Genomic DNA, 22,146 nt, shown 5'->3' on the forward strand with positions numbered 1-22,146 from the left:
TTGATAAGTGGAATGCATTGTGAATGTTAGGAGGGTAAATACCTTCAAATTTATTGTGATAGACATGGTTAACCCCTTAACTTACCAATTAAAAATCAGAAAGCGGTCGTTTTACTGCAAATTTTTTGGGCGAGGGTGATTTGCTGGATCAAATTCATCATTATTTGAAAAATAATGATGAATTTGTGCAAATGCACACGAAATAGCCGATACACGCAACTTTTCTCAGCTGAAAGGAAATAGGCACAAGATCGTCTATCATCTATATTTGGTTGTATTTATATGTGAAACCAAAATTCAAAATTAATTTTGGTGCAATAAACAAAAGACGTGTCACAGACGTCTTTGTATGTTAAGGGGTTAAGTGTGCCTGCCATGATAGTGTAACCTCCCATTGACGTTACCGAAATAATATCTATCCATCCCAGAAAGGTCCAGGCTGGAAATTCTCATTCCTGTCTGTTGTATATTTGACTATTACAATTTGTTCTGTTAAACTTAATTTTCATGTTTTGTATTCTGTAATAAATGCTTTTTCCCTACTGATGTCGTTTTGAATGTGGTGAAACACTATCAGCATAACGAATTTCATTTTTGTTATATCTTTTGACTTAATGACATATAACTAGGTCTTATGTAATGAATAATAGTCAGCACCTTAGCCTTTGAATATTTGAATGAAAATTATCCAGTGAAATACATGTCAGTTTAACATGCTAGCCTTCATTAAACAATATTGAAATAGTACTGTTGTTATATACTAAAGCTAAATTTTCAGACAAAAATGAAACTTCTGCTTTATCATCATTATCATCAAATTCCTGACATGTACCCTCAAGGGGGGTGCACAGGATATTATGACAGTACTACGTGAACATCATTACTAACTTTTTTCAAAAATTTTCCACCAAATCAAACTGTTTATCTGTCAAGACTGAAATATTATCAGATCTTATATTTCTGTTATCAAATCTAAAAACAAACCCCAACTCAACATCACCAGAATTAAAGATCGTTACTATCAACGTAAGAAGCCTGAATGGCAAAGAAATGGAGTTAGCTGAGGAATTAGATAAGTACCAGATCGACATAATAGAGGTGACTGAAACAAAAAAGACAAAACCTGGTGATATCTTTCTGAGCAATAAATACAAAATGTTATATTCAGGCAATGACAATCAAGGAAAAGAAGGAGTAGCCATAGTATTCAACACAAAATACGAGGCTAATCTTCTTTAATGGCAATCAGTCTCAAGTAGAGTAATGTGGGCAAATATGAGAATGGGGAACTGGACAATGAGACTTATTTGTGCCTATGGTCCCACAGAAAGTTCTACTAAGGTAGAAGTGGAGGAAGGAATTTTTTGAGGCTTTAGAAAAAGCAACTGACACAATGAAAAAGGAAAAGTTGGTCCTTGTTGGGGATCTAAATAGCAGAGTAGGAAATGATTGTGAGACATACAAAAATATTTTGGGAAAATTTGGAGAAAAGAGCAAAGCTAATAATAATGGCAAATATCTGTTGGATTTCTGCTCGGGACATGGACTGGTTATTACTAACACCATGTTCCAACATAAAAATGTGCACAAATTCACATGGAGAGGAGATGCAAGGAATAAGAAAAGTCTAGTTGACTATGTTATTGTTGATAGTGATGTTTTCTCCCTGGTGTAAGACACCAGAGTGTACAGAGGATTTTAAATTGGAAGTGATCACTATTTAGTCTTGAGCAGGATAAATTTGAATTTCATATTGAAAAGAATAACATGTAAGAAAGTTTTAAAGCGAATAAAAGTTGAGCAGCTTTCAGATGTGAACTGTAGACTAAAATACACAAAGATTATTGAAGAAAAAATGAAAGAGTTTGAGAACAGGAACCAAACCTTGGAGATTCAGTGGCAAGCCTTGAAGAAAGCCCTGATTGATTCAGCTAGAGAGGCATGTGGTGAAGTTGTCTGCAAGGATAGAAAAATCAGAACTCCCTGGTGGATACAGGAAGTTAAACAGGCAGTGAAGGAAAAGAAGAAAGCATATCAAAAGTTCTTGTCAAATAAGTCAGCTCGTGCTCTTAGAGAATATAGAGACAAATGCAAGAATGCTAAGCACTGTGTAAAACTAGCTACACAAAAGTCATGGGAGGACTTTGGCAAGAATATAGAAAATAAATATCAAGAAGGTGGCAAAATATTCTGGAAGTTGTTGAAGAAGCTTAGGAATAGAGGGAGAGTGCTGTAAAAGGAGTTAGAGATGATAAAGGTGACATGAAAACGGGAGAACAACATATCCTTGAGGTATGGAGTAATTCCTTTGAAAAACTGCTAAATGAAACAAGCAGTGATAACAGCACAGTGGTAAAAAACACTGACCAGGCATGCAGTCAGGAATATATATCCATACTTGAAGTAGAAAAAGCCATCAAAGGCTTGAAATGTGTAAAGGCAGCAGAAATAGATGATGTTTGACCAGAAATACTGAAGTATGGTGGTATAAGAGTCTTACAGTGGCCTCACTGCATAGTTCAGAAAGCTTGGACAGAAGGACGAATTCCCAATGATTGGAGTATAGCTCTCATAGTACCCATATATTAAAAGGGAAATAAAACTGAATGTGAGAATTACAGAGGTATTTCCCTACTGAGTGTTCCTGGCAAGATCTATGCAAGTATACTTGAGAAACGGTTGAGAAGAATTGTGGAAGAAAAGCTTGGTGAAGAACAAGTTGGATTCAGGCCAAATAGAGACTGGCAGGATCAGATCTTCACTTTACGACAAATAGTCAAGAAAGCGTGGGAATATAACAGAAATCTGTATTTAAGTTTTGTCGATTTGGAAAAGGCATATGACAAGGTGCGAAGAGAGAAGCTATTCAATACGCTGCAGTTATATGGTGTCAGTGGGGCATTATATCAAGCAATACTTAGTCTTTATTTGAGTTGTAAGTCAGCAGTTAGAATTGAAGGAAGTACAAGAAGATGGTTTAATGTTAAATCTGGTGTGAGACAAGGATGTACATTATCTATATGGGTCACATTATGAAGGAAAGTGGTATTAAACATGATATCAAAATTGGAGATGGATGCGGATGATGTTATACTTCTAAATAAATCCGCTACAAGTCTGCAAGATTCTCTGATTAAATTGAATAGCTTTTGTAATAGATATGGTATGAAGGTCAGCAATAAAAAGACAAAGACAATGAAAATAGGCAGAATCATTGAAAATGTCAACTGTGTTGTGAATGGAGAACCTGTGGAACAAGTAAAACATTTCAGCTACTTAGGCACAATTTTTAGTGAAGATGGTAAATTAAATATGGAAATAGACAACAGAATCAGCAAAGCTGGTATGGTGGGAAGCCAATTGAATAAATTCGTATGGACTAAGAGAGAAATTAGTCGGAACACTAAATTAGCTGTATACATGACAGTGTTCAAACCAGTTTTAACTTATGGATCTGAGAGCTGGGTCAGAAGTAAAACACTTGGCCAAAGACTAGAGACCACAGATATGAGAGTCCTGAGAAAGATTATAGGCGTGAACAGATGGCATCAATGGCAATATCATAATAAAAATGATGATATTAGCAAAGATCTTGACGTTGTCAGCATCCAGGAATGGGTTAGCAGAGCTAATCTCAGGTGGTATGGTCACTTAAACAGAATGGGCGAAGAAAGATTAGCAAAACAAGTGTTCTCTGCCAGGTTGGCAGCAAAATGACCCAGAGGAAGACCAAGATATAGGTGGGATGATACGGTACAAAGGTGCCTTAGATGATAGAAATATAAGATCTCATAATGTTGGAGTAACAAGTAACAGACTAATTTGGAGGAAAATTGTAGATAGGAAGTTAGTAATGATGTAATTTTTTTCATGTAGTACTATTATATCCTCTACACCCTTTGAGGGTACATGGCAGGAATTTGATGTTGATGATGATATTTCTGTTATTCTAAGGCACTTTGTACTTGATCTTCTGGGTCTTTTTGCTGCCAACCTGGCAGAGAACACTTGGTTTGCTAATCTTCTCTCATTCTGTTTAAGTGACCATACCACTTGAGATTAGCTCTGCTAATGCATTCTTGGATGCTAGCAATATCAAGTTCTTTCCTAATATCCTCATTTTTAATATGATATTGCCACTGATGCCATCTGTTCATACCCTTAATCTTTCTCATGACTCATACCTGTGGTTTCTAGTCTTTGGTCAAGTGTTTTATTTCTAAACCCAGCTCTCAGATCCATAAGTTAAAATTGGTTTGAACATTGTCTTGTATACAGCTAATTTAGTGTTTTGGCCAATTTCTTTTTTATTCCATATAAACTTATTCAGTTGACTTCCTACCATACCAGCTTTGTAAAATTGATTCTGTTGTCTATTTCCATATTTCATTTACAGTCTTCACTAAAAATTGTGCCTTAAGTAGCTGAAATGTTTTACTTGTTCTATAGGTTCTCCATTCATGATGTAGTTGATATTTTCATTGTCTTTGTCTTTTGCTGATTGCTGATTTTCATACCAAATTTATTACAACAGTTATTCAATTTAGTCAGGGAATCTTACAAACTTGTACTGGATTTATTTAAAAGTATAACATCATCTGCATAAAGCAAAGAGCTGATATTAACATCTCTAATTTTGATATCAAAACTTTCCTTCATAATGTGATCCATATAGATGAATAACAAGGGTATAATGTATCCTTGTCTGACACCAGTTTTTATATCAAACCATCTTCCTTTACTTCCATCAATTTTAACTGCTGACTTACAACTCAAATAAAGACTAAGTATTGCTTGATATAATGCCCCATTGACACCATATAACTGTAGCGTTTTGAACAGCTTTTGTCTTGGCACCTTGTCACATGCCTTTTGCAGATCTGCAAAACTTAAATACAGATCTTTTTGTTATATTCCCATGATTTCTCAACTGTTTGTTGTAAAGTGAAAATCTGATTCTGATAGCTCTATATGCCCTGAATCCACCTTGCATCAAGCTTCCCTTCCACAATTCTTCTCAACCATCTCTCTAGAATACTTGCATATATTTTACCAGAAACACTCAGTGGAAAATACCTCTGTAATTATCAACTTCAGTTTTATTACCCTTTTTTATATATGGGTAGTATGAGAGTTCTACTCCAATTATCTGGAATTCGTCCCTCTGTCCAGGCCTTCTGAACTATGCAGTGCTGCATCTTCAAGACTTTTATACCTGCATACTTGAGCATTTCTAGACAAATATCAGCTACTCCTGCTGCCTTTCCACATTTCAAGGTTTTGATGGCTTTTTTCTACTTCAAATATATGTATTCCTGATTGCATGTCGGAGTGTTTTTTTACCACTGTGCTGTCATCACTGCTTGTTTCATTTAGCAATTTTTCAAAGTAATTACTCCATACATCAAAATCCATACATTATCATCTATAATTTTCCTTTTACAGCACTCTTTTCCCCATTTCTGAGCTTGGTTTATTTTATTTTCTATGTTCTTCCGAAAGCCTTTCCATGACTTTTGTTTAGCTAGTTTTACACAATATTTCTTACATTTGTATTTTCTAAGAGCACAAGAATTATTTGGCAGGGACTTTCAATATGCTTTCTTCTTTTCCTTCATTGCCTTTCTAACTTCCTGTGTCCACCATGGGGTTCTGATTTTTCTATCCTTACAGACAACCTCGCCACATGCTTCTCTGGCCGAATCAGTGTTTTCTTTCAGGGCTTGCCTCTGAATCTCCAAGGTTTAGTTCCTATTTTCAAGCTCTTTCATTTTTTTCTTCAATAATGTTTGTTAATTTTAGTCTACAGTTCAGATCTGAGAGCTGCTCAACTTTTATTTGTTTTAAAACTTTAAATTTTCTTCTTTTCAATATGAAATGCAATTTTATCCTGCTCAAGACTAAATGGTGATCACTTCCAATTTCAAATCCTCTGTACACTAGTGTCCTGCACCATGGAGAAAACATCACTATCAAGAATAACATAGTCAGTGAGCTTATTCCTTGCATCCTCTCTCCATGTGAATTTGTGCACAATTTTTATGTTGAAACATTGTGTTAATAATAACCAGTCCATGTCCTCCTGAGAAGAAATCCAACAGGTATTTTCCATTATTATTAGCTGCTTTGCTCATTTCTCTAAATTTTCCCAAAATATTTCTGTATATCTGACAGTCATTTTCTACTCTACTATTTAGATCCCTAATGAGGACCAACTTTTTCCATTGTGTCAGTTGATTTCTCCAGAGCCTTAAAAATTTCTTTCACTTCTACCTTAGTAGAATCTTCGGTGTAACTATAGGCACAAATAAGTTTCGTTGTCCACTTCCCATTCTGATATTTTCCCACATCACTCTACTTGATATTGTCTGCCATTCAAGAAGATTAGCCTCGAGTTTAGTGTTGAATACTATTGCTACTCCTTCTTTTCCCTTATTGTTATTGCCTGAATATAGCGTTTTGTATTGATTGCTTGGAAAGATCTCACCAGTTTTTGTCTTTTTTGTTTCATTCACCCCTATTATATCGATCTGGTACTTATCCAATTCCTCATGTTCTGCTTTATTTCAAGAACAAATTAATGCCTTTCAATATCCTCCAGAACAAATAATACTATTAGTGACCTGCATAAAGAACTGCTTCCACTTTTAATAGAGATGATGATTAATTCACTACTGTGAAGTGAATTTATATCATCTTGTCAAAATAAATATTAATCTATAAGTTTAACTTATTTCATCCATCAGTGTTTTGGAGATTGGTTGCTCTATTTCCACTATGCATTTGTTACGTAAATTAATAAGCAATTAGATTGGACTGTTCATTACAGAACATTTAGATTACAACTCAAGAAGCAACACTAAAACCTAAAACCATTACCCCAAAAAAAAAAAAAAAAAAAAAAAAAAAAAAAAAAAAAAAAAAAAAAACCATCTATATATAGCCTCACTACACACAACTAACTACCGTCATTCTCCAGTGTTGCAATCAATATAAAGTAGATATTATATGTTGCTCTCTGCCTCTTGCTCTTGGTATGTAGACCATAGCAAAAAGCTATTTGCATTTCCTATATCCAGTATCTATCTGAAGACATGTAATCTTCATACCAATTTTAGACCAGATATCTAATTAGCAACCTTCATCTGTTCTGCTAGAGAAACGATCCATTATTTGACGCGCATCCAGCAATTTAGGTGGCTTGTGACCATAAATCAGCCACAAGCTATGGACAGAAAAGCTATTAATTGGCCTTGAAGGTATTGGTTATGGTGCTATGTTTAAATATTTTCTGCTGTTTTTATACATAATGTGTAAGTATCAAGTTAGTATAAGAATATAATTTTGCTTATATTTCAGATTTATATATTGGACCACCTATAATCTAAAGAATTCCAAACTCGAACGTTCCCATCTAAATGGAGAAGGAAGAGAGGTGATTGTTTCAGGACTTATCAAACCTTTTGGATTGACGCTGGATTATGCAGTACATCGACTTTATTGGACAGATGTGCAAGATAAATATAGTATTTCTAGCTGTAACACTGATGGAACAGGCATGAAGGTTAGTGTTCTTATCCCCTCTCCCACATTCATTTCAGATCATGCTGTTTTGAATTCAGAAATGTTAGCATTATAAAAAATAGCCATTGATGCTCTTTTCAGATATGTTTCAAAGCATGCATAACCATATAAACCATCGTCATCAAATTTCTGATATATATATAGCCTCAGAAATGTACAAGATAATTATGATAGTATTACGTGAAAAAGTTATACCACTAACTTTCGATCAGTAATTTTCGTCCAAATTAATCTATTATCTGATAAGACTCCAATATTATCAGATCTTATATTATTTCTGGAAATTTCCCATGTTTCTTCTCTAAAATTGATATTAATATTTATGACTACTTTGATTATTTGTCTTAAGGAGTACCCCTTGTATTACATCATTGGCTTTTTACTCCAATTTACTTAAAACAATGCTATTTTAAAGACATAAAGTAAGTGAAAAATATGGAAGGAATAATTTTTGACATACCTTTGTAGAATCCTCAAGACCATCTTTTTATGGATTATTGATATCATATTGATAGAAATTATATAACTGAACTTTGGGCCTTTAGAATGAACTCTAGATGATGGTTAGAGTTCATCATAAAAAGATAAGTCCTGAGTATTCTACAAAGGTTTATCAAAAAATTATTCCTTCCATATTTTTCACTTACTTTATCTTTAAAATAGCATTGTTTTAAGTAAATTGCAGTAAAAAGCCAATGATGTAATACAAGGGATATTCCTCATATAATAAAAATAGGCAAAATAGCCATAAATATTAATACCAAATCTTATATTTTTGTCTTTTAAGGTGCTTTTTACTGTATCAATCCATCTACATCTTGGTCTTTCTCTGGGTCTTTTTCCTGCAAACCTAGCAAAGAATAATTGTTTTGCTAATCTTTCCTCTCCCACTCTGTTTAAGTGATTATACCACCTCTACTAATAATGGCAAGTTCTTTCCTAATAACCTCATTTTTGATGTGACACTGCAATTGATGCCATCTCCTATTAATCTTTCACAGAACTCTTATATCGGCGGTCTCTAGTCTTTGATCAAGTGTTTCATTTCTAATCCAACTCTCAGATCCATAAGTTAAAATTGGTTTCAACACTGCCAAGGCTGTTAGTCAAAGAAATTAGTCAAAATACTATATTTTGACTGATTTCTTTGTTCCATATAAATTTATTCAGATGACTTCCTACCAGGGCTGCCGAGAGAAATTTTCGGGCCCGTGACAAGTCTGTGGTCCGGGCCCCACTTTTTTTTTAAGTAGGGCCCGGACCACAAGTTTCTCCTTTCGTTTTTGATTTCCAGATTTATGATGATACATTTCTGTTGGTCAAATATTTATTATTAAAAATATAATTTTAATAATTAAAAAATCAAATTAATAAAAATACTTACTTTTATTTTTTAGTGCACGGCCTACACTATACAGTTGCATACTTTACAAATAATTCCAAAACCTTCGTCTATCAAAATACTAACAAGTACTAAGCTTTCTGGCAGAGAACATTACTGTGATGCAATTACTTGCTAGCGCAGCTGACTGCAACAATCTTGTACGAACGCCTATTGACATCATCATCCATTATAACTACAGTGATCCACTCTGAGAGAATCAGTGGCTTCCAGACTCTCTCATGGCGAGCTAAAGAGCGTATCCATCTGTCTAAAACAAAACACAGTATCATTCTCGATATGCCATTATCCTTTATCATTGTTGTATTATTATGAGAATTAAAACCATGCATTATAAACACAGTTATGTGACATGTCGGGGCCTTTTCAATGCCGGGCCCTTGACAAAAGTCTCAGATGTCACCCCTTCTCGGCAGCCCTGCTTCATACTATACTAGCTTTACTAATTCTGTTGTCTATTTCCATATTTAATTTACTGCCTTCACTATGTATTGTACCTAAATAGCTGAAATTTTTATAGGTTCACCATTCAGGATATAGTTGATGTTTTCAATGTTTTTGTCTATTTTCATTGACTTTTTCTTTTTATTGCTGACTTTTATACCAATTTTATTACAGCAGTTATTCAGTTTACTCATAGAATCTTGCTAACTTGTTATAATAAAGTAAAGAGCTAAAATTAACGTTGCCAATTTTGATATCAATTTATTATCACTTTCCTTCATAATGTGATCCTTATATGAATGAATAACAGTGGAGATAATGTGCATCTTTGTTGCAATCTTGATTTAACATCAAACCATCTTCCTGTACCTCCTTCAATTCTTACAGCTTAAATAGAGATAACGTATTGCCTGATATGTTTCATTTACACCATATAACTGTAATATTTTGAAAAGCTTTCCTCTAGGCACCTTGTAATATGCCTTTTTCCAGATCAACAAAACTTAAATACAAATCCTCGTTATGTCCCAAGATTTCTGAACCGTTTGACTTGGATTCAGCTTGTTTTTCACCAAGCTTCCCTTCCATTTCTCAAGAATACTTGCATAAATCTTACCAGGAACATTCAGTAGGAAATTACTCTAATTCTCAACATTCAATTTTATTTCTCTCTTTTTAGATGAGTACTATGAGAGCTCTGCTCCAGTCATCTGGTCAACTCTCTGACCAGGCCTTCTGAATTATACCATATTTGAGCATTTCTAGTGGAATTTCATCTACTCCAGCTGCCTTTCCAATTTCAGGTTTTTGATGACTTTTTCTATTTCAAGTATGGATATGTATTCCTGATTGCATTGCTGCTGGCAGTTTTCTACCATCATGCTGATACTACTTGTTTCATTTAGCAGTCTTTGAAAGTAATTACTCCAGACATCTAGAATATCATTACCTTCAGTTTTTATGTAACCTTTATCATCTATGATTCCCTTTACAGTATTTTTTAACTCAATTTCTAAGCTTTTTCAATAGCCTCTAGAACAATTTGCCATCTTCCTGATATATAGCTAGTTTTACATAGTGCTTTGCTTTCTTACATTTTTCTCTATATTCTCTTAGAGCACAAGCTGACTTACTTACCAGAAACTTTCAATATTCTTTCTTCTTTTCCTTGACTGCCTTTTTAACTTCTTGAGTACACCATGGAGTTCTGACTTTTCTATCCTTGCAGATTACCTCACCACATGTCTTTCTGGCTGAATCAAAGTTTACTTTATGGTTTGCCACTGTATCTCCAATGTCTGGTTCGTGATCATCAATGAGACTTTTCTTATTCCTTGCATATTTCTCTCCATGTTAATTTGTGCACATTTTTATGTTGGAACATGGTATTAGTAATAACTAATCCATGTCCTGAATAGAAATTCAGTGGGCATTTACCATTATTATTAGCTTTGATCTTTTCTCCCAATTTTCCCAAAACATTTTTATATGTCTAGTAATCGTTTTCTACTCTCATGTTTAGATTTAACAAGGACCAACATTTCCTTTTTCATTTCCATTCCTTTTCCTCAAAAAAATTCCTTCATTTCTTCTTTAGTAGAGCCTTATGTGGGAACCATAAGCATAAATAAGTCTTATTGTCCTGTTCTCCATTCTATTTGCCTACATACTCTACTTGGTATTATCTGCCATTCAACAAGATTATTCCCTTATTTAGTGTTGAATACTATAGCTACTCCCTCTTTTCCCTGATTGTTATCGTCTGAATATAACATTTTGTATTTGTCGCTTAGAAAGATTACACCTGTTTTTGTCTTCTTTGTTTCAACATGCCTTTTATGTCGATCTGGTAGTACTTATCCAATTCTTTTGCTAGTTGCATTTCTTTTCCATTGATGCATCTTACATTGATCGTACCAGTCTTGAACTCTGTTAATAATATAATATGCAAAATAATATGGATATTATTCTGTTACTCAGGCTGTACTTATTTTGTGATTTATTATTTATAATCCGTACAAAAATTCATTGGACTATCCCAATTTGTCACACCTGAGAAGAATAAAACAAGTTTGACTTATATATTATAATAACTCCATTTTACTAGATATAATTTAATAAAATTTGAATTTCTTGTGCCCATGCAAAAATCCAAGTGATCCAGTTTTGGTGTAAATTGGATATTTTTTTATTTTATTTATTTATTTTATTTTTTTTTGCAGAATGATGTAAATTAATAATTTATTAATAATTCTGCACTGACTGAATAGAATGTAATTAAATTTGATGTTAAAATTTGAGTCTTCAGTTTTGGTTTCAATCAGACCATTTCTAGTGGCATAATTTGGCAAAACAAAATTATATCTGTAATACATTAGCCAAAAATTGGTCACATATTATTCATAAGATGCACGCTCATTTGATTTGTAAAAAAAAAACACCACTGCTATGTGGAGTTCTTAGAATAATTTAAATTTGTCATTGTACTACTACTTGCAAAAACACTGGAAATATCAAGAATTCAAAATTCTGTTCTGAATGGTTTTAAGCTGTCTTTTGAAGGCTTATATGGTTGTTATTCATAACAGATTAAGTTATTGATTTCATGTTACCACATGAAAGAGTTTAAATTATTCAACTAGTTTCTTGATTTCATATCTCTGTAGCTTGATTTTCTGAAATCAAATTAACCAAATTATCTCCTTTTGGACTTCAATGCCCATAACTCAAGCTAGCTCTTATTCTGTTGCCATTGATCAAACTAATAAGGAGGCCAAGAAATTATATTCTTATTGAATCCCTTATCCAAGTGTAAGCAAACAAAGTTTGTGAAGATACTTCATAACTAACCCACTTGTCTATAGAGGCTTGATGACTTTGCATTAATTGCCTTAGTATTACGTAATGCAAAGCACACATCCTTTTGGGTGTGGGTAATGCTATTTAAGCATTGTGTAAAAGGCCACTGTCCAGACAGGTTTTTTACCTTTATTGAGGTCTCATCAGTGGGAGCCATAGCAAAGGAACCCAGAACTTTGGTATCTCTTTTACAGTTGGGATAATAATATCATGAATAATATCTGTTTCTGAAGTAGTTTGAAAGATTGCTAAATGACATAAGCAATCACACGTAACAGAAGAAGAAAACACTGAAGAGGAATGCAATGCTTGAAGAGTACATAATGGTATACTGAAAATAAGCCATTATAACTTGAACTATGAAAGGCAACTAGAATAGATGACATTCAACCAGAAATGCCCAAATATGAAAGTATAACAATTTTATGGTGGGCTACATTGCATAATTCAAAATCTATAAAAAGTGGATACAAAATTAAACTTGTAAATTACAGAGGAATGTAACAAGTAAGATTTATTCAAACATGCTTTGGAAATGCCTTTTGCAGTGATATTATTTGGACACATAAGATTAAAATCAATCAAAAGAGATCTCTTTACAGCTAGCAGCAACGAGAAACATGGAACTTGGAAAAAGTGTACAGTTTAATTTGAAATATCATGTTTGTTAGAGAGTGCATGTGATAATTTAAAAACATAAATGATAAGACATTCATTCAAAATTCATACAACAAATGCATGCCAAAACCAAAGTCATTTTATTAGCATTTTTTTTTTTTTTTTAATATCGTTTATTTATTTTTGTGTCCTCATAGGCTCACTTTAGTGAGTATGGGCATGGCAAACCCAAAGTACCTGATTCTGGACCATGCCTTACTTCATGTAATATACATCTGTTATGTTATCTGTAGACTGGTCTCTCCCCTTCTTTCTTTCTTTCTTCTCTTCTTGCTCCTTCCCCCCAGTGCTAGTAGAGTATTCATGAGCTAGAGGTGAATCTTTCCTATCTTGCTATATCATTTTGTCTTATGCAGCCACCAATTGGGACAAGCTAGCCCCCATTAGGTGCCGGTCCCAAGCCCAGATAAATAGCGAGGGTTGATGTCAGGAAGGACATCCGGTGGTAAAACTTCACTGCCAGCTCTGATTATGATCAAATGAGTCGAAAAAAAAGTGATACAAAGGCTAGGATGTACCCCTTAAGCGACGTGCAGCCACATCGCCCTACAGCTGCGAGAAGTGGACGAGGGCTACCGCATCAAGGACGGGTGCGGTTAAAAAAGCAAGCCCAGCAGGTGGAGAGAATGTTGTGAGTGGGAACATTGAATGTTGGAAGCATGACTGGAAGGGGGAAGAGACGCGACAGACATGATGAGGAAGAGGAAGTTGGACATTTTATGCATGCAGGAGACAATGTGGAAGGGGGAAAGGCAAAGGAACTGGGAGATGGGTATAATTGTTCTACTCTGGAGCGAATAAAGAGGGAAGAAGTACTGTTGGAATTGTGGTGTGTGGCAGAATGAAGAACGAGGTACTGGAAGTGGGTAGGAGGAATGACATGATCATGCGAATGAAACTAGTCATGGAGAAGAGCAACTGATCATTTTATGTGCATACACCCCACAAATTGGCTGTACAGCAGAAGAGAAAGATGAGTTCTGGTACGTGCTAGATGGAGAAATGAGGGAACTGGAAGAAAACAAGATGGTGATTGTCTGAGGAGACTTGAATGGACATATAGGAAGACAGAATAGGGACTATGAAAGGGTGCACGGCGACCATGGAGTGGAAATGATGAACCAGGAAGAAGAGAGGATTTTGGACTTCGTGGTAGTGTTTGATCTGGCAATTGTGAACTTCTTTTTCTGCAAGAGGGAATAACATTCGATAACATTTAGAAGTGGCAACAACAGTTCATAGATTGACTACATTTTGACTAGAAGAAAACATCTTAATAAATTATAAGGTAATCCGAACAGAGCAACTGTGCGCAGACTTTAAAGTCAAAGATAAGAACCTTTGGAAGCCATGGGAGGAAGACAGTTAAGTGGTTTCACTTAAAAGAAGAGAGTGTGAGGAACTGTTTTAGAGAGAGGATTTTGGATGGACTAGAAAGTGTACAAGATTGGTGGAGACATAATTCAAAAGCAATTCTAAACGGTGTAATTGAGGTGCTTGGTGAAACATCCAGAAAGATTAGAGAGCAGAAGGAGGGTTAAGTGGTGGTGGAATAATAATGTACAAGAAGCAGTGAGAAGCTATTCAATACGCTGCAGTTATATGGTGTCAATGGGGCATTATATCAAGCAATACTTAGTCTTTATTTGAGTTGTGAGTCAGCAGTTAGAATTGAAGGAAGTACAGGAAGATGGTTTAGTGTTAAATCTGGTGTGAGACAAGGATGTACATTATCCCCTCTGTTATTCATTATCTATATGGATCACATTATGAAGGAATGTGGTATTAAACCTGATATCAAAATTGGAGATGTTAATGTCAGCTCTTTGCTTTATGTGGATGATGTTATACTTCTAAATAAATCCGCTACAAGTCTGCAAGATTCTCTGACTAAATTCAATAGCTGTTGTAATAGATATGGTATGAAGGTCAGCAATAAAAAGACAAAGATAATGAAAATAGGCAGAATCATTGAAAATGTCAACTGTGTTGTGAATGGAGAACCTGTGGAACAAGTAAAACATTTCAGCTACTTAGGCACAATTTTTACTGAAGATGGTAAACTAAATATAGAAATAGACAACAGAATCAGCAAAGCTGGTATCGTGGGAAGTCAATTGAATAAATTCATATGGAATAAGAAAGAAATTAGTCGGAACACTAAATTAGCTGTATACAAGACTGTGTTCAAACCAATTTTAACTTATGGATCTGAGAGCTGGGTCAGAAGTAAAACACTTGACCAAAGACTAGAGACTGCAGATATGAGAGTCCTGAGAAAGATTAGAGGCGTGAACAGATGGCATCAATGGCAATATCATATTAAAAATGAGGATATTAGGAAAGAACTTGACATTGTCAGCATCCAGGAATGCGTTAGCAGAGCTAATCTCAGATGGTATGGTCACTTAAATAGAATGGGAGAGGAAAGATTAGCAAAACAAGTGTTCTCTGCCAGGTTGGCAGGAAAACGACCCAGAGGAAGACCAAGATATAGGTGGATTGATACGGTACAAAGTGCCTTAGATGATAGAAATATAAGATCTGATAATGTTGGAGTCTTGACAAGTAACAGACTGATTTGGAGGAAAATTGTAGATAGGAAGTTAGTAATGATGTAATTTTTTCATGTAGTACTGTCATATCCTGTACACCCCTTGAGGGTACATGGCAGGAATTTGATGATGATGATGATGAAGAAGTAGTGATGGCTAAGAGGAAGGCAAAACAGAAGTGGGACAAGTCAAGAGTGGAAGAGGACAGAGAGTAAAAGTGAGAAGCCAAGACAGTTGTTGCGAAGGCTATGGTATATCAAGATCTTCATGATCAATTAGAAACAAAGGAAGGACAGAGAAAACTTTATTGATTGGCAAAATGTAGAAATAAGGTATCGAAGGACATCTTACATGTGAGGCAGATCAAAGATTCTGGAGGAAGGGTATTAAGGAGGGATGTGTATATAAAAAACAGATGGAGAATATATTTGAAGGGCTTCTGAATGAAGAAAATGTAAGGACTCACAGAGAAGATGGGTAGCCTTATGAGGATATGGTGCAGAACATTAGTAGAATGGAATTGAAGGAGGCCATAAAGAGGATGAAGAATGGAAAATCAGTGGGCCCTGATAGGATTCCAGTAAAGGCATGGAAGGCACTGTGGGAAAAGAGAATTGACCATCTGTGGGACCTGTTAATAAAAGTTCGTTAACAGGAAAATATACCTGAGGAATGGAGGGAAGGTACTCTTGTTCCCATCTACAAGGGTAAAGGGGATGCACAAGACTGTAAGAATTACAGAGAAATAAATCTGATGTCCCACACAATGAAAATCCTAAAAAGGGTTCTTGATGGAAGACTGTGGAAGGAGCTGGAGATTGCAAAGGAGCAATTTGGCTTCATACCTGTTTGATCAACGACATATGCTATCTTTGGGTTAGAGCAGATGATGGAAAAGTTTTGAGAGGAGCAACAGGAGCTACATCTGGTATTTATTGATCTGGAGAAAGCGTATGATAGAGTGCCAAGGCAAGAAATCTGGAAGTGTCTGAGGGTGAAGAAGGTACCAGAGAAATATGGCAGGTTGGTGCAGGAGATGTACAGAAATGTGAAGACAAGAGTTCGAACCTGCCTGGGAGAGGAAGTTTTCAAGTGACAGTTGACTTGCATCAAGAGTCTGCATTAAATCCTTTCCTGTTTAATATTGTGATGGAGGTGGTACGGAGGAGGTGAGAGAAGACACTCCTTGGACTATGTGGTAAGCGTACTGTGTGCAGAATCAAGAGAAGAAATGGTAGCTAAACTGAAAAGTTGAAGGAAAGTACTGGAAGAGAGAGGTATGAGACTGAGCAGAAGTAAGACAGAGTATATGTGTTGCAAAGTGGATAGCAGCCAGGAGACAGATCTGGAGCTGGAAGGAAATGTCATCAGTAAGGTCAGTGACTTTAGATACTTAGGTTCGACAGTGAAAGAAGATGGAGAGGCTGAAAAGGAAGTGGGATGCAGGATACAAGCTGGATGGAGGAACTTTTCATCTCATAAACATGTAAACAGCCAGAAGAACTCAGTCAATAGACAGAATACACTGCCCATAAAACAACTTAATCTCTCCTCTATCCTATGCTATTCCACTTGGGAGGTTGCAGAACCCATAGTGTGGTGTTTAGATAGAGAAATCCAATAGAGAAACCATCTGTTGCTGTTTTTGAATAGCCAGAGGTTATAGTTCTTGAGAAATAATTTGTGAGGAAGATGTAGAAAATGAAAGTGAAGTAATGAAAGAGAGCCAGAAGCAGGTGTCATGGATTTGAAGTTGAACTGTAAATGTGTCTTGAGCAGTTCTTCCATATCATTAAAGGTTTGCAGGAAATGAAGGAATGATGTTTGTAATTTTTTTAGTGGAACATATAGAACATCTTTTATGGACGTATTTCTAGAATAGATATAAGACAGAAACACTACAACAGCAGCTGGAGCAAGAGTGTATGCACGTGGGGGGGGGGTATCTGTTGATATTGGATAACCCTCATCCTACAGACAGCATCAATAATTTTCAGGAAAGATTTTGTTGTGCCATCCCAAATGTGAAAACTGTATAAAGTTGGGTAGATAAAAAAAAAAATTCACCTTCTATAAAAAAAAGATTTTTTTTTATGGAAGGTTGAGAAGGTTATTGGGAAGGATTTTAGATGTGAATGCAAACATAAGGGGAGAGAGAGAGAGCTGATCTTTTTGAAATCTGCATATTACTGAAAATTATGTGTGTGTGTGTGGGGGGGGGGTCTGGGTTGGGAAAGGTGGAATTTGTTTACATTTGATTTGAATGACTTTAAATTGTATTCCTTTGGAAACACAGGAAGTGGGAGACGGTTCCACAGTGCAGCAGTTGCAGCGATGAAGGAAGAGGAAAAGAAATTTATTCTGTTTGTTTCTAGGTGTACCGTGAAGGGATGTTGTTCAGCAGCTGCACGTGTTCCAATGAGTTTAGTACTGAGCGAAGGAATTATGATGTTATTTTCGGATGAGCATTTCCCATGGAAATATTTGTAGAATATACATACTGCAGAGACCATATGTCTGTGTGAAAGTGGGCGGGGGGGGGGTTTGCTAAGGGATGGATCGTTGATAAGTCAATTGCTCTCCTCTGTATTGAGTCAAGCATTTTAAGAGAGCTTTTGGGCGTCCCCCACCCCATATGTGGGAGCAGTATTCAATAGTTGGGCGGATTTGTGACTTGTATAATGTTAATAGCTGTTCGGGGTGAAGTAACATCTTCAGCGAAAGAGAAATCCTAGTTTTTTTGAGGGTGAGGATGCAATGTTTGAGATATGCTTGTGGCCAGGAGAAGTTTGATGTGAGGGTGATTCCAAGGAGCGAGATCTCAAGCTGTCTGGAAATTTGGGTACCATCAAAAAGGATACTGGAGGAAAATGGTTCTTTTTTATGGGAAATAGTACAGAACTGGATTTTATTGGCGTTGAAATTTGTGAGGTTATCTGAACCCCATTGTAGGAGGCTTCGAGATCAGAGTTGAGGGTGGTGGTGGTTGATGTTGTGTAGGGTAAGGCTTATCAAATGCAAGCGAGGAGTGTAGTGTGCTGTCGTCTGCAAAACTGTGTATTGGGTTGGAGGTCAAATGCACTAGGTCATTGATATATGGCAGGAAGAGGGTTGGTAAGAGAACAGAACCTTGTGGGACCCCAGCATTAATTAGGTGGTGAGAGGATAGGGAACCGTCTACCATCACACACAGGGTGCGTCCAGTCATAAAACTGGCAGTCCACCTACAGAAGTCCTGGGTCAGGCCGAATGATGGTAGTTTGCCTAGTAGGCCTTTGTGCCAGACCCGGTCAAAGGTTTTGGAGATATCTAGTGCAACCACTTGAGATTCACCAAACCTCTCCATTGCATTTGTCCAGAGATAGGTGACGTATGTGAGTAGATTTCCTGTTGATCGGCAGTGGCGGAATCCATACTAGCAGTCATTTATTTGGTGAGTGTCTTCAAGATAGTGAAGGAGTTGGGAATTGATGATTTTTTTCCAATACCTTTGACAGGACTGAGGTGAGCGAGATAGGGTGGTAATTGGATGGCAGTGACTTGTCACCCTTCTTGCGAATGGGCTGAATATAGGTCAATTTTCAGTTTGTGGGATAGATTCCAGTGGAGTGGGAGAGTATATATAGGTGACATAGGATTGGCGTCAGTTCTGGAGCACAAACTTTCAGAACAATTGGGGGAATGCCATCAGGGCCGGGAGAGTATTTTGTGTCTAATTTGGACAGTATATTTCTGATCTCATCCTGGCAAAAGGATATAGGGGCATTGTATGTTAAGTGTCTGGAATGTTTGGGGAACATTTACTGTTGTCAGTTATGCATGCATTTGAAGCAAAGTATGAGGCCAGAATGGCTTTCTTCTGTGGGTGATGATGCAGTAGAGCCATTCAGGTGTGATAGGGGTGGGAATAGCGTTGGACAGAAGTTATGACCAATTGCTTTGGCAAGAGACAAAGGCTCGGCTGCTGTTTGGACAGGCTGCTAGTTTGCTCTTTTGAACTCTGTTTTGGAGGAAGTGTTGATTTTTTTTTTTTTTTTTTTTTTTTTTTTTTTTTTTTTTTTTTTGCATCTATTACAGGCTTCGGTGTAAGCTTTGAAGGAGGATGGGGTTTTTGATTTCAGCCAGTTGTGGTATGTCTGGTGTTTCATCTCTACAGTCTTGGCAGTTCAGAGTGCTGTGTGGAATGTATGTATTCATGCTGGTGAGGATTACTTTGGTAATAAGCTCAGTGCATATGTTTGGATTGGAAGGCCGGAAGCAATAGTCCAACCATGGGAATGTGGCATAGAAGTTGTAGAGGCTGTCCCACTTGGCACTGTTATAGTGCCAAACTACTCTTGTATGGGAGTGTCTGTGTAAACGTTGTTGCATCGGGGAGGAGATGAGCACTAGGTTGTGGTCAGAATTGCCCAGGGGGCTCACTACTTTACTTTCACTGTGTATTTGGAGGGGTCATTAGTGAGGAAGAGATCTAGGGTGTTTGGGGAGTGGTTTGGGTTATCTGGTATTCTGGTTCGCATCTGGACAAGTTGTGTAAGGTCGTTGGTGATGACAAATGTTTTGGCAATCTGTACAACTGGAGGAGGAAAGCCAGCTAGTGTTGTGGGCATTAAAATCTCTTAGGAGGATGATTTCACTGTTGAGAAAGTGGGATTGAAGAAAGTTAATTTGTAGGGAGAGTAAATTAAAGAGCTCAGGGTGGTTGGTTGTGTTGGGGGAGCAATAGAGACAGTAGATGAATTGGACTGAGTGAGGAAGGGATATTTTCAACTAAAGGAGGTCAAAGTTGGGTAATTCTAGGTTGAGTGCTCTCTGTCAAGGTATGTCAGAGCAAATGTATGCACAGACCTTGGAACGAAAGTTGTTGAAGAGTGTGTAGTTTGGAAGGTTGAGATAAGTGATGCTGTGGAGCGGTGAGATTTGTGTTTCTGCCAGGAAGAGTAGGTGGAGTTTGGTAGACTGTAGGTGGTAGTGGACACTATTGAGGTTGGAGTTTAGGCCACAGATGTTGGTGAAGTGGATGTGTAGGGTTTTGTGAGTCGTATGTTGGACTGCATGGGTCTTGCACATTTCCTATGCGGTGCCTGGCTGGTCTCCATGGTGGCTGCTAGTGGCATCGCTTGGTTTATTCACTAATTTATCTTGTCTGTAGTCGATGGTCCAACTGGTATCACTATTTTGATGTTTTTCTTCGAGTTGTCTTCGAAGCTGGCGTCTTTGTTCCCTTTGTGCAAATGATAGGTTGTGGTTGTGCACGTATGCACGATTGGGTACAGGTGTCCTTGAACTTGTTGATCACTGTTATTATGATTGATGTTGCATTCTTCAGCTAGTTTGTTGATGTCCTCTTGTATTCCATCGGGAAATTCAAAATGATGACGTTGAGTTTTTTGTGTTTAGCCTCCATCAAGTCATTTACCGTTGATGCGATTAGATCGCGAAGTTCTTTCGCTGGTGGAGTAGAGCTTGCGTTTCTCTGGTTTTCAATTCGTTCTAGTTTAGCTTCAACTGTATGTATTTTGGAGGTAAAAGTTTCATTGAAAGCATCAATATGCTGTTCGAGGCTTTCGACACGTTTACCTATGTTCAGAAGTTGCTTTACCGAAGGGAGGCACAGTGAACAGAAGAACGGCTGGGTAAGTTCGACAAGTAGCTTTTGCACTGCTTCGTCTATTTTCAGGCAGGAAGCCTGCAGCCAGTGGCAACAGAAATCACAGAATATGCCCTTTTTTCTGTCTGTGACTCCAGTTTTGCAGCTGCGGCACGTAATAGATATGTTGGGAAAACAGTAGTGCTGTTTTCCTGGGAGTAGGGAACACAGTAGGAAGAATAGCATACTCTCTTGTGGATGGGATTTGATGGATAGGATTCAAGATAGCAAAGGTCATTTATATACAGGACAAAAAGGATGAAAGATTAGACTGCCTGGTTACATTTGGCATTGGTGAGGAAATCTGAAGAGGGGGAGAGAGAAAGCCCTCACTGCACAGTTACATGGGGGGGGGAGAAGATTGATCATCCTTCTAAGTTTTCATTTCAGTGTATAATTTCCACTTCCTCCTTCCTGATTATCTACTTTATAATTTATTCTTTTTAGATTATTTCAAGAGGAAGTAGAAGATTTCCTGTTTCACTAGCTATTAATAACAATTATTTATTTTGGACGGATTGGAATAGTAGATCCCTTATGATGACTGATATGAATTCGACCCTGGAAACAGTTGTTGAACGATTTTTCTTAGGAAAACCAAAGGGTGTGATAGTAGAAACTGGATATCCAAGAAGTTGTAAGTGGAAACAAAATTTCCTTTTTACTTTTTGTAAACTATGAAACCATATACAAGAGATTTAAGAATAAGTTAATATTTAAAAATCTAGATATGTGTATTTTAAAATATCACTTGCAAATAAAACTTATTAAGCAAATTATTTTTTGAAGTTTATGGAACATGATAATAATGATATTCCATTTCATGATTCAGGTGAAGTCTTTTAATTATTCATTATTATTATAAAACTAATTAAATAAAACTTTACACACTTATTTTTGTACAATGATTAAAAAAACTTTCTACAAGCCAAATAGAAGGGCGATTCAGGCCAAATAGAAGCCGTCAGGATCAG

The 22,146-nt window shown here is 36.5% G+C and overlaps 1 protein-coding gene across 2 annotated transcripts in view; it reads left to right on the forward strand.

The window, feature by feature from the left end:
• LOC150109676 (low-density lipoprotein receptor-related protein 1B-like) overlaps positions 1-22,146 on the forward strand; it is a 361,753-nt gene that overhangs the window by 278,233 nt on the left and 61,374 nt on the right. For both annotated transcript variants that reach the window (XM_090409647.1, XM_090409653.1), the window contains exons 22-23: positions 7,360-7,564; positions 21,620-21,809. In XM_090409647.1, coding sequence (XP_090265773.1) covers positions 7,360-7,564; positions 21,620-21,809 — 395 coding nt within the window. The remainder of the gene's footprint in view (positions 1-7,359; positions 7,565-21,619; positions 21,810-22,146) is intronic.

The sequence above is a fragment of the Typopeltis vanoorti genome, chromosome 2, assembly GCF_054136105.1.
Source record: "Typopeltis vanoorti isolate ZY-2024b chromosome 2, IOZ_Tvanoo_1.0, whole genome shotgun sequence".
NCBI lineage: Eukaryota > Metazoa > Arthropoda > Arachnida > Uropygi > Thelyphonidae > Typopeltis > Typopeltis vanoorti.